The 13,105-nt window shown below is 38.1% G+C and overlaps 1 protein-coding gene across 6 annotated transcripts; it reads left to right on the top strand.

Annotated features, from left to right (window-relative positions):
* On the top strand, positions 1,902 to 12,538 carry LOC109725896 (neural Wiskott-Aldrich syndrome protein-like). 6 transcript variants are annotated; one of them, XR_002220372.1, is made up of 4 exons: positions 1,906 to 2,394; positions 2,520 to 2,617; positions 11,906 to 11,985; positions 12,115 to 12,538. XR_002220372.1 is itself a non-coding variant. In XM_020255293.1 (4 exons), exons 1-3 carry the CDS (start codon positions 1,973 to 1,975, stop codon positions 11,966 to 11,968), a joined length of 561 nt encoding a protein of 186 aa, XP_020110882.1. In that variant the 5' UTR covers positions 1,911 to 1,972; the 3' UTR covers positions 11,969 to 11,985; positions 12,115 to 12,538. The 6 variants fall into 6 exon arrangements, 4 of the variants coding, with proteins under 4 accessions (XP_020110884.1, XP_020110883.1, XP_020110882.1 ...); XR_002220371.1 differs by having other exon boundaries at positions 12,069 to 12,536; XM_020255293.1 differs by having other exon boundaries at positions 1,911 to 2,372.

The following is a 13,105-nucleotide window of genomic DNA, read 5'->3' as shown; positions in this document are numbered from 1 at the left end:
AAAAAAAATAATTTTGCTCATACTCAACTATCTCTTTTTTTATCAAGTTCTTTGCAAGTATATTGTGAGTTCTAGGTTAATTAAGAGAAGTATAGCTAATCAATCTGTTAATCATAACATTATGAATATAGTGTCAAAAAATATATATATAATTTGTGGCAAAAAAGAGCTTCTTCCTATCTGTACTCATAATATTTTGAGTTATATTTCTTTTAATGTAATTTTTGTTGGTTTCATTCTCCGTTGCATCCTACCTTTTTTCCTATTTTTTGAGGTTTTTTATTTATTTCAAAATTTGATGCTTATTCTGTATATATGTATTTTTATTTAAAAAATCTATGAAAGTATTTTGTCATAGTAGAAGCAAATGTACTTGGATGGAGATTGTATATGTTTTATCTATTAATTTATGCTTATAAGAAAGAATATATGACTCATTCAAAACTTATTCAGACTTTATGCATACAAAATAGCATTTAACAGATGTAGAAGTTACATTGTGTCGGTGGTGTTGTGGCAATTTTTATAATTTGAGCTATACAGATATTAGGTGTTAAGAAGGTGGTACGTAAATTTATTTTATGATTTAGACTGTCCCATTGGTTGTGACGACGGCGCCACCACGGCGATCTCCGCCGTTGAACTTGGCCTTTTCGCCCGAATGATCGTCGACGGAGGCAGCGAGATCGCCGCATCTTTTTCTCATATTCCAAATTCCCACTAAATTTGAACCTAACTTGGGTCAATTTTTTAGATTTTTTTTTGATATTAACATAGAATCCGTGGGATTAAAATGAGGACACGTGGCCCCATTTCACGCGTGTTAGTGGCGATGTTATGTGGAGCCTTTTGGTTCCCACGAGGGGCCTCTTCTTGAAGCCCAATTTCTTGATTCCCGTCTGACCACCACCCAAGCAAAACAAAATAAATAAATAAATAAAAAAATACTAAAAACATGGTATGTAATGTTTAATTTGTAAATTTAGCACTTTTCAGTGTACTAAAAGGGCTTAATTGGGCCTTTTGTAGAAAGTCCAGTCAATAGGGCGTGTGACTACAAAACACCGGGCGTACGAATATAATTTTCATACATTGTGATTCCGTATAAATAGATTTTTTTTAGATTATGTAATTATATCTATCGAATTAGATTTTGATTCGAAGAATTCTGTACAGTGCATGAAACATACAAATACACAGATGTGGGACTAATTTCTCTTACAAAATAATAATAATAATAAAAATAATAATAATAATAATAAAAATAAAGGTGGTTACTCTTTTCTCGGGATAATGATAGACCAAAGGAGGGGGGTATATGGGTTGGGTGCGTGGCATGCAAATTTGCCTTTTTTGGGGACTTTATTGACCGATAATTCCAAGTAGAGGAATTTAATGCTTTAGAAAATTTTTCTGACGGTAATAATGCTAACAAAGCCAAAATGGTTTTCATTTTGCAATAATTAGGATGATTTTTATAGCAATACTTTGATGTTTATCGGTATGAAATATATATTTTTTTTATACTATCATTTTGCAATATACCTCCTATGATTTTCTGAATGTTAGAGTTTTCAATATCTTTAGAAAATAATATGACTCTGTTAAATATTTGATGTGGTTCTTTGTGATAATTCTATTTAGCGTTTTGCAAGCATACCGGCAAGCATCAAATGAATGCTAAGATGCAGTGATTGCTGGCAAAATTTTTTTATTTTTGCATTTGTAAATTATTATATCAAAAAAAATTATTTATATATGATAAATTTTATAATTAAATATTAGCATCAAAATTGTAGCACGGATAGCTCCACTCGTAGCCTGAAAATAACCTTTTAAGTAATAATTAATAAAAAATTAATAAAAAACAATCAATTCACCAGGAGACAAAGGTCTTACGGACCCGAGAAAATAAATAAGGAAAATAAAGAAAAAAAAAACCACAAAAAGCTCGCTTTCTTTGCCGCCTCCGATGGCGTCTCCTCAGCCTCCCCACGAGCCCACTTCTCCTCTCCCTGGAAGAAGAAACCCTAGCACAACGAACCCCAACTCCCAGTCCCCTCGACCTCCTCATCCTCTTCCCCTCGCAGGCGATCCCGCGCCGCCGATGGCCGCAGGCCACCCGCGGGAGGCGACGCCGCCGCCGGTGATCGGGAAGGCGGGGAGCCTCACGGTATTCATCACCCCGCCGCCGACGCCGAGGTCCAACGGCGCGAGCCCTAGGCCGAGCCCCGCCGTCAAGACGGCTCCTCCGCCTCCGCCGCCGCCGCCGCCGCCCGTGCAGGTGCCGCCGCCGCAGTTCGAGAAAGCGGCGACGTCGTCCGGATCCGTGTTCGGGTTCTTCTGGGACGCTGTGGCAAAAGTGCAAGATAGTAAGCTGTGTTCGGCTCTAGGGTCTCTTTCCCTCTTTTTTTTTTTTTTTTTTTAATTTTTCTTTTTTCAAAGTAAACAAGAAAAGAAAATTTGATGACTGGCGGCCGCCGGCTCTAAATTAAATGACGAGGAGCTGTGGTTGGCAGTGCATTCGAGCTTGGACGAGTACTTGGCGGATTGGTTTGGATTGGACCAGTCCAAGTATCAGTGGGCGTTGAACGACTACTACGAAAACAATGGGAAGGTGAGGGCTTTCTAACCTTCATTTGGGCAATTCATTGAGTGAGTTCCTTTTCTTTGACGAATCGGTCGATCTCTGTATGTACTTCTCTCGATTTTATTGTGCTATAGGGGGTTTTGTAGATCCCCTTCTTTCTCTTCTCATCTACTCTTCTTATCTGCGGCTAGTGGAAGGTACGATGCTCGCTCCTCTTTCCTTCTCTCTTTATTCGTGCTCCTCCTAACTGGGAAGATTTGCTTTGTTTAGAGCAAATTAATTTTTTTGATGGTGGCTGAGGGCGCAATTACATGTTAGTTCTCTGCTTCAAACGGCAAATTTTAGTTGGGATTCCTGATCTTCTGCCGCTTCTGAGTGATTTTAAAACTATTAATTTTGATGATTTGTCTGTTCAACAGAGTTATTATTTTGGAGTCCCATTATTGTGGTTTTTGCTCCTTCTATTCTCTATTTCTGTCCCTGACTATTTTTTCATTCTTTGGGTCTGGTAAAACCGCATATTTCACCTACGAGGTGATTTAACTTTTTTCCAGAAAAGTGACTTGAAGGTTAATTATGCTATTCCATTATGGACATTTGATCACACTCATGTCTATCGAATACTGCATGCTTCTTGTGTCACGCCCGAGCTCCACCTATTTGGTCGGATTCGGGTACGTCAAGAGACGCCGAACGGACAACACCTCCCCTGTCCGCCCAAGGCTCTAATAACAAAAAGTATAATCAAGCAAATCAAACAACGAGATTGTAATTATACAAGGCTTGCTCGAGGGCAAGCAACAACCACAAGTAGTGAAAGCTCTAAGTTACTACATACATTATACAACCATACTCATCATATTTGATTACTTTTAAACCAAATACAAATGAACTAAAGTTATTACATTCATTCTCTTGCATTCATGATTATATATCACATAGTCATCCAACCCCAAAATATAGGATTACATCTCTATACATCATTTTTTTTCAACATACAAAAGTTGAAACATAAACATCAGGAATGACTATAAACTCAGGTGGTCGCTATCTACGGCGCAATACCCTTGCCCCGATCCTCCGCCGCCCCGCTCGCGCTAGAATTTGCAGGGTTAGTGGTGTGAGAACTACAACGAAGTTCCCAGTGGGTTCGGCCGTCGACCTCGTCGATTTGCCTACTAGGTCTTTTCAGGCATATGTATTTCAAGAAAAGAAAGATAGTAAACCAACTAATGCTACTACTAATACAATGCCTGTAAGAAAGTTGATCAACAGATAGATAATCATATGTATGATAAATATGCATGCATGTTTTTCCACATTCACTTTGGCTTTTACCCAATTAACACGGTTAACACTTCTTAACCTCAAAACTCACAACTCAAAATCCCTCTCAATCGGGGGACTCGAACTGCCCGAGGGACCGTCTTCGGGGACCGCTCTCCCCGTGGTGTCAATTCCGGAATGCACCGCTTGAGGGGGAGCTACCTCCCTCAAGCCAAGACTCAATGTTAGTACGATTCAATCCTCAATTTGAGGACGTATAGCCACATTTGCTACTTTCCCACAAGCCACTATGTTATAATGCAATAACAGGTTTCTACCTTGTCATATATACCACTCTCTAAGCCACACTTGCCATAATGCCACAATTGGTTTAACCTTGTTTAGCAATTCATCTCTCGATGCCAATCTCGTCGCTAATGTCAATGTCACCTTTGTTTACTATTATCATAGTCCATATCTCACTTTCACACTAGTATAGGGTTCCAACATACATGTCTCATATGATTCTATATCAATCACTATATTCATCTACGTTAGAAGCATACAATTGATTCTCAACCAACATCCATATGTTAACTACCCTATCATGCATGAATGGCACTATTCACATATGCTCAATAAAAAGGCAACATAGACATAGAAGGGAATTCAGAGATTCCGGATAGCACCCCCCACCTTGTAGGAATGCCGAGAGGCTACAGTTCAAGTTTCGTGATTTTTGGGCGCCTATTCTCTCGCCTGCGGCAAAACGAAGCCAAATTAGGCTTTTTCTTAATATCTTTACGTAGACTCGTCGGATCGGCGAACCGAGTCCACCAACGAGTTAGAAATATCCCCAATTTGGTTTCTATAAGGTCAATTTCCCTTTAAACAAACCTAGAGCAAAAGCTTCAATTTTGGTGCCCTAACAATGACATATATCACAATACACCACATTGATCTCTAAAATAAGCAAAAACAAGCTTATTTCCATCTAGAGGTTCAACTTAAACCATTTCTAGGTCATCTAAACCATTTTTAGGGCACCTAAAACAAACTCTAGAATTCTACCATGAGAGCTCATGGAGAAACATGGGTTTTCATGGATTCCATGGTCTCTACAAGGTTTCCATTCATGTAAGAAGATCAAATCCAAGGGTTCTAGGATATAAAATCAAACCCTAGCCTAGTTCTTACAAGAAACCTCACTTTAGCCCAAAAGCACTCCAAGCTCCTCCTTGTAGGTGAGCTCCAAAGCCTTTAAAACTCCAAATCTCCTCCAAATCTTCCTCTTGATCTCCTCCTTTCACCTTGGGAGAGAGTTTCTAGAGAGAGAGAGGGAGAGAAATGAGAGAGGGATGTGTTCTTTGCTGTGAACAAGAGAAAAGAAAGGTTGGGGTACTTTATAGGTTGCTACAATAGCAAATAGACCCTCAATTTCTTTTTATTTGCAGCAGACTGCAGCTGCTGTTCGTAGCACTGTGTACCGGTACGCGGGTGGGCGTCACCGGTACGCCCCTGTTCATCAACCTCAACCCGAGAGCTGGCTGTTCTCGGGTTGCAGCAGGGTACCGGTACGCGCCAGGGGTGTCACCGATTAAGCAGACCTCCAGAGGCCAAACCCGAGAGTTAGCTTCTCGGGTGGCCTGCCTGGTACCTTTACTGCTCCAATGCTTTACCGGTTAACAATGCTTCAGACTTCAATTTTGCATTGTTTCGACTCCAATTCGCGCCGAGCAATGCTAAAACCTTTCTAACTCTCTTGGAACTCAACTTTAACCCTTCCAACTTTGTTGGAATGTTAAATGGACTTTGTCCAATTATTTCTCTTGGACACTTTGGTCAATTTGACTAAAGTTCGACATAGTCTACCGAAGCACATCTTGAATAAGTCAAAGAGATATGTCGATTATGATGTTCATGCATCCAAACAGGCCTCTAGTTGTTTGGAACTTCTAACGTCGTTTGAGATTTGTTCGTTTCTACTACGAAATTCTAGAGCTTTGTTTTCTTTGTATATCTTTATTCTTCAACTTACCCCCACCATAGAACTTCACAATCCCATAGAAATTTTGTTTACTCATCACATTCACGTTTTCATCAACAATTATTTGTCTCTGCCGAGAAAAGTCCTCGAACCTTCATGGGCCGTATCGTAAAGCTTATAAACCCAGCCAACCTGACACTACAATAATCTACAACTCACAATAGTTGTCAGCCTCACTAATATATATCAAGAACCAATATTGTATCTTCGGAACCTCGACTAAAGGCATGAAAAATTTCTGAGTGCTTCATGAAGATTTTTGATCTCTTGGATGATTCTTGATGCGCTCTAAAATATTGGTTGTTCTGTCGAGATTCCTAAATCTTGAAACGTTGATGGCTTTTCAAATCCTATTATTCCGCCCAACATCAAAATCTTACCATAGCTATTTTTGTCCTAGATTAGCTTTCTCCTGCCCTGAAAATATAATTTTTGCTAAAGGCAGTGAAAAGATAGTAAAACTTTTGCAATGAGAAGTTATGTTGCTGCTTAGATGACGGCTTATGTAGCGTAGGCAATCCTAAGGTTGTTGCCTACTGTATTGGGCACATATTCTTTAAGATGCCCAATCAGTTGGCTCTAGGTAATTCTACTATATAATCTTGCTAGGTGGTTCACCTAGCTGTCTACATGGTGCTTTTGATAACTTGTGCAAACTTCTATTCTCGGATTAGGTTAGACCTATCTGCAGTATTCGGTCTAGTTGAGGTTCATTTAGGAGCCCATTTTTTCGTAAAAGTGCATGGTTTGAAATGTTTGTGCTTTTGTCTTCACAATTGACCAGTCTGGGATGATGGAAATCTAGGTCTAGAGAGCTGTTTTCTCATGTTGGCTTAATAAAGCTGCTTGATTTACCTTAGCCAAACATCGTTAGTCTTAAGACATTCAAAGTTGTTGGTGACTAGCGTATTCCTGTAATTCATTTATGCGAACCTTAGCTGTTATGTCTTTGTTTGTTGTTTTGTAAAGATCAAATAACAGGGATAGTACTTCAATTTGGATCTAAGCTGTGAAGGTTTTCTTTTGCATATAGAGCTATATTTGAGCTACTTCTTCTTGAATAAGTTCATTTGATCTTTGATGGAGTAGGTGTTGGGTATTTTTAGCATGGTTGTTTCATTGCAATTATAGAATATTATTATTATTATTATTGGAATGGGATTTATTCATGCATTTAATGGTAGAAATACAATTCTGCATTAGAAATACTAGAATAGGATCTTCTAAACATTCTATTGTCGTATGTATGTATATATGTAGAGAGAGAGAGAGAGAGAGAGAGAGAGAGAGTCCAGTTAGAATACTATTAGAAGAATGAAGACTTCTGTGCTACCAAATTGTTTTTGATGATAGGTCATTTGAATTGACAATCGACACCGTTAGACATGATCTACACTATTGAAAGTATCTAGGATCCTATTTCATGATGTTTCAACAATTTTTTGCTCAGTGATCAAACAATCTCAAAATTGACTATTTTAACGGCTGATTTGATGTAGAACAATTCAAATCTGGTGAATTATTTATAGAATATTTTTTCACTATTTAGAGTAAATGGTTCTTTTAGACAATTTTTAATGTCCTATTTGACATGTTTTAAGTTGAATGGTGTAGAACAATTCAAATCAAGTGAAATTTTGTTAGAAAATTCTTTCACTATTGTAAGATCAGTAGCTCTAATCTGAAATTTAAGTCCTCTATTATTACTTTTTATGAGATATTTACTATACATTCTGAGAGTACTAATTCACTTTATAAATGATGTCGAAAAATTATGAAATTTGATTTCTAGATTAGTTTTAATAGTTGTGATCATTTCTAATGGAGTTGATTGTTGATTCGAATGTCCCATCATTGAAAATAATTTGGTAGCATGGAAGTTTCCAGCTAAGTTTATTTCTAAATGAAATAAAACGAAGCGGGTAGCGTGCTACCTATCTCTCAAAAAAATATATCGGGATATCTTCATCAAGCCAAAAGTTTGCATGATGCACTTCATGCTGTGGGACACAATAACCATGGTCTTGTTATGCAAGTTTTTTCAAGGTCTTCCTCCTGTACATGATAGCCTTGTCATCCCTCTTATACCCAACTTCCCCTTCCTTCTTTTGAAGGGATTCAAGCTCTTCTTCTTGGATTTTAAGCACTTTGCAAAAAAAAAAGGTTTTCTCTCATTTCAAAAGTTCTACAATATTGTCTCAAATGCAAGGTTTAAAGTGCCGTGGCACAGGGGGCGTGCTGCTGTCTGCCTGACACGGTACAGCACCGGCATGCTTCTGTGTTGATACATGGTACGCTTGCGTGCCGATGGATTGGATACGCACGATCTCCTACTGGCACGCTTTGGCACGAACTTATTTCAGTTTTTTTGCTTCCAATAAGCTCTTATAATGTTATTTTGAAAGATTTAATCAAATAATTATGAATCTTTGCTATGTATGGTTTACTATACTCATCAATTAATATATTTGTAAGCTTTTTTGTATGTAGAGTACAATTATACCTGATGTAGAATAGAAATTTTTACAGGTTAGAATTTTTAAAATGCAAAGACATCTTTTTTTTTTCTTTTGACCATATTACAACCTTTTTTTTATAAAATACAAACAAATAATTTTAAAATTATTTGAAAAAATTATTTAAAAAAGTATTTGAAAAAAAATATCTTTTAATTAATTTTTTCAAAAAAGATCTATCAAAAAAATTAAGCAATAAATTATATGACAAATAAATTAAATAAATTTAAGTATCAATTGATTTAATTTAGCTTTTAATTTTATTAGTATTTTTAATCTTCTAGCGCAAAAATAAAATTTTATGTTTGATGTAGCTCAAAATTTATTTATTGAGTTTGATTTTTTCCCCTTAATTTGCCAAAAATTTCATGGTGCGACAAATTTTGATAAAATAATTTGTGAAGAAAAAATAGATATTTTTGGTGGAAGCGGAGGGCTGGGACAAATCCTTTGTCCGTATATTGATAAACAAAAAAAATTAAATTATAATTTTTTTAACTTATCTAATAAGTAAATTTTCGATTTGCGATGTCTTTAGGGAGGGCGTAGAGTATCCAGAATGTTTTGGATATCCCAAAGAACAAAACAAAATGAAGAAAAAAAAGAAAAAAAAAAGTAAAAAAAAACGTGGCACGCTGCGCCGTGCCGCTCTATCTCGTGTGGCACGGCGTTGCGTGCTGCGGCACGGAGGGGGGTCCGAGACCCCCTGGTACTGTGCCAAACCTTGCTCAAATGTGTTTGGAGATAAATTTTGTTATTTTCAGTCAGATGGTGGCAGTGAACATGTTAAAACAATGTCACCCGCTTTTTCAGTTCTCATGGGATTACTCATCTCATATCATGCCCTCACACACTGCAACAAAATAGTGTTGCAGAGTGGAGGCATCGCCATCTTATTGAAGTTGAAGTTACTCGCACACTTCTGTCTCAAGTTGGTATGCCTGCACAATTTTGGTTAGAGGCATTGTGTTTTTCTTTATATGTTAGTAACAAATTACCTGCTCAATCTCTTCATTTGAAAATGCCATATGTTTCATACCTCGGGTTGCAGCAGAAGCTCCTGGAAAGCGATAATAGATCCAAGCGATAATAGATCCATCGTATGCGCCAAGTCGCCCTGCGCAAAGTCGCTTGAACTAATGTCAGGGTGAAGTTCTCATTAATGGTAGTTTGGAGAGGCCTTCCAATGCATGACCCGCCAGCTTGAGCTTTGCGAAAGTCACTTTCGCATTGCTATAGCTGTAGAGATCGAATAACATCTCCAGCTGGTCAAGCTAGGTGTCTAGCTTTTCAGCGTCGACAACGTTCGTAGTTGGGGTTCTCGATCTTGGCCTTGACCTTGAACGGTTGCATCCTCCCTTCTGCAAGTGACGGAGCCATGCTCACGTCATTGTTGGAGTCATCGTTGTCTCGCCACCTGAGGTATTCTTGGCAGCGCCCTTCATTGGCGTCATGCGTGCCTTTGAAGGAGGGGTTTCTAAGAGCAGACTGCTCTTCTCTACCGGCGTTGTTGATGGTGCCACACTTGATCTAATCAATGACGGTCTTCATGTCGTTAGACAGCGCGGCGATCTTGGCGGCAAGATTAGATGGTATCGCTGTCTGCTTGTCTGTCGACATGACAGGCGCGCTCTTCGTTTTTCTTTTTGGTAGCTTGAGAAAGATGTCAAGGGCAGAGTGCTGTTTGCTGATAGTTTTATAAACGCTTCTAGTTCGTATTATGCACAAGGGTCATTCACTTTGATACCACTTTATCCGTTGGAGGAGGAGGCATTGTTGTAGCATCTCCCCGCTGGACACCTGAAACCATATTAGAAAGGAAAGAAACAAAGAACACAATGTTTAGGTGAAAAAACTTCGTGTATTTGCTCTTTAACTAGAGTGAATTTACAAGAGTCAATTAGGCTCCTACTTATAACCTTCTGGGCTTGCAAAAAGATAAAAACAAAAATATTTGAAAAACCACCTAACCTTCTTATCCTATCCTTATCAAAATTGGTTAAACAGTTTTGATCTTTCTCCTGATCCGCTGAAACCACCTTGATCTTTATCCCAACCGAAGTAGTTGGAACCGTCTCCGTCTCATCGGCAACGATTGGAACTAACGCCGCCTTATCTAGAACTGTTGGAACTGTTTTAAATTCTTGTCGTCCCCGATCACACCGTGCATGGACAAAGTTGTCGTCGTCCGTATGGCTGGTCTATGCATGTCCCGAGCAGTTCTAAACTATATTTGAAATTGCTTCCTGTGACCTCTGGTTGAAAAAAAAGAAAAAAGTTCAAGTGCTTTTCAAGGAAATGCTTTTCCAAATATACTCAGGGTGTGACAGCTGGACTACCTATTTTCAAAACAGTGAGAATTATTTCAGGAAGATTATCTAGTCTAGTTGTGAATTTTTGGTTTTGAAATCATATTTGCCAATCGTGTTACGAAGATTATCCAGTTGTGAGTTTTTGGTTTTGAAATCATATTTGCCAATCAATCATGCACTTTCAGGTCTTTAAGTAAGTTGACAAGGTGTATTATGATTGGCAGGTACTCTCTTATCAATTGTCAAATTTTCTCACTTTTCAAAATTGCCGACACATTCATTATTAACTTCACGTTTTTCTTGTTCTACAACATGGGGTTTGGCTAGGGCTTGAATATGGGAAGGCTTGTGGAAAGAAGTGATATATTTTTTACATGTAGCTGCCAATTTGTTAATTGTCCAAAGGATGATAATAGAAGTGTTGATTGGAGCAAAAAATAAGGCGAGGAAATGGTTTGCTGTATGATCAGAAAGGCCAATTGGTAGGCAAATGTACCTACTTCATCAACATTTTGACGTATGCACAAAGAAACAACCTGCAAAAGTTGTTCTGTACACTTAGGAAGAGCTGTGGATCATGGTTAGCAAAAACACGGGTCAATATTGTTCGCAGAACAAAAACTGAATTGTAGAACGCCACTTGTCCTTGAACTAGGTTATGATGGGGATATTCCTCTTTTCATGTTTTATAGAAACAAAAATAATTTACTTGGAACAGGGAATGTGGATAGAAACAGATACACATGCACCTATACATATATACGAATGCATGTATATATGAATACATGTATATATGTGTATGTGTTGGTCTAAATGCGATTTCATTATTAATTAAGAAGGCACTGGATCGCTTCTTGTTGCTGTTCGGTTCTTTGCTAGTGATCCATGATTTGGATCACAATTTCCAATTCGGAATTCCTTGGCGGCTCGATGAATTGTTGTAATTATGGTGCAGATAGGGGGTTGTCTTTATTTGTTATTATCTGAATAAGCCGAGAAATGAAATGAACAAAGTGGCAATTTACAATTTACATTGGCAATGTACATTGGCAATTTACAGTTCAGAGGAGTCTTGATGAAATTCTTATGATTGTGCAGCTTTGCTTCTTAGATTGCTATTCTGGTTACACAAATTATGTTATCTAATTTTTTTTTTTCCGAACCTCTGTTGCAGGAAAAGGAAGTTAGCAAAGGTAATAAACCCAGGGAACTTAATAGCAAAGGACAAGTCGTCTAATTATGTCTAGCTGTGTGGTATTTCCTTTTGAACGCCTCTTCATTTATATCCTCCATATTTCTCCCTTATTATGGGCACTCATTATGCCGTTATTGTGCAGCGAGATTTTTCTTCCTTTGAGTGTGCAAATTGTTCAACTTTAATAGGTTGCAGACCTATATAATTGAGGTGTCATTTGGACTCTCGGTTGCAATGAAGATTATTGCTGTTGTAACTGTGCAGTTAGAGTTACTACATCTTTCAAGTCTCAATGCCAATGGCAGTGTAGCAGTTCAATTTAGGGAGGTTAATTGTATCCCAAACAATCGTATTAATATGTTTTTTTTTTTTTTTTTTTTTTTTTTTTTTTTTTTTTTTTTTTTTTTTTTTTATCGTCTCGTAGCATTTTGTTTGTTTTCTGGAACTTGTAAGACGGGCAAAATCTGATGCAAAAGGTTATCATCGCCTATGCGTTATGCTAGGTGATAATTTAGCTGGGTTTGCTGTCTTTTCTTTTGCTAAACATATTTTTGTTAACGGAGCTTCATAGCAGAAAGAAGTGCTAATGCAATTGGAAAGGGTTATTCTTCTTGGCCTGTTGCGTACCTCAGGTACTGTTAATGTAATGGAGAGGGTTATTCTTCGTGGTCTGATGTTGTGATACTAAAATCTTGAAAAAGAAATTTCAGTTTTATGTCAAGTTCTGGTACCTGTTCCTGAGGTTCTAGAACGTAAGACATAACATTGGGTGGCAGAAACTGTCTGTTTCTACAAAACATGAGCTGTATTTGCAGAACCGGGCCATTTTGTTTCGGGACATAAAAATAATGTTCCAGAAACCGTCTGATCTGAGCCTGTGAGAGTTGTTGTTGGGGGAAAAGCTAAGTTGGGAATTGTCGAGGGGTTTATTTGCATTTGTGTACTCTTTTTTGTAAAAATACCCCCGGAGAACTCTTAACCCTTTTTCCTCTTTCACCACTTCCTCTCACTCGCTTCCACTCTCACCTGCACCCTCTTGTAGTCTTATTGGAGGGTGTGCCTTCCTCCTCCTCCCCAGTCAAGGTCCTCCATCAGAAAATCGAGCCTTACGAGCTGTGGTGGAGAGATCTCGACCTGCATTAAGCTATATTGTGGGGGGAAATTCTAAGATCTAAGCGA

Source organism: Ananas comosus, linkage group 20 (genome assembly GCF_001540865.1).
Source record: "Ananas comosus cultivar F153 linkage group 20, ASM154086v1, whole genome shotgun sequence".
In the NCBI taxonomy this organism is placed as follows: Eukaryota; Viridiplantae; Streptophyta; class Magnoliopsida; order Poales; family Bromeliaceae; genus Ananas; species Ananas comosus.
Note: the sequence above shows the minus strand (reverse complement) of the source record. Positions and strands in the feature narration are given on the sequence as shown.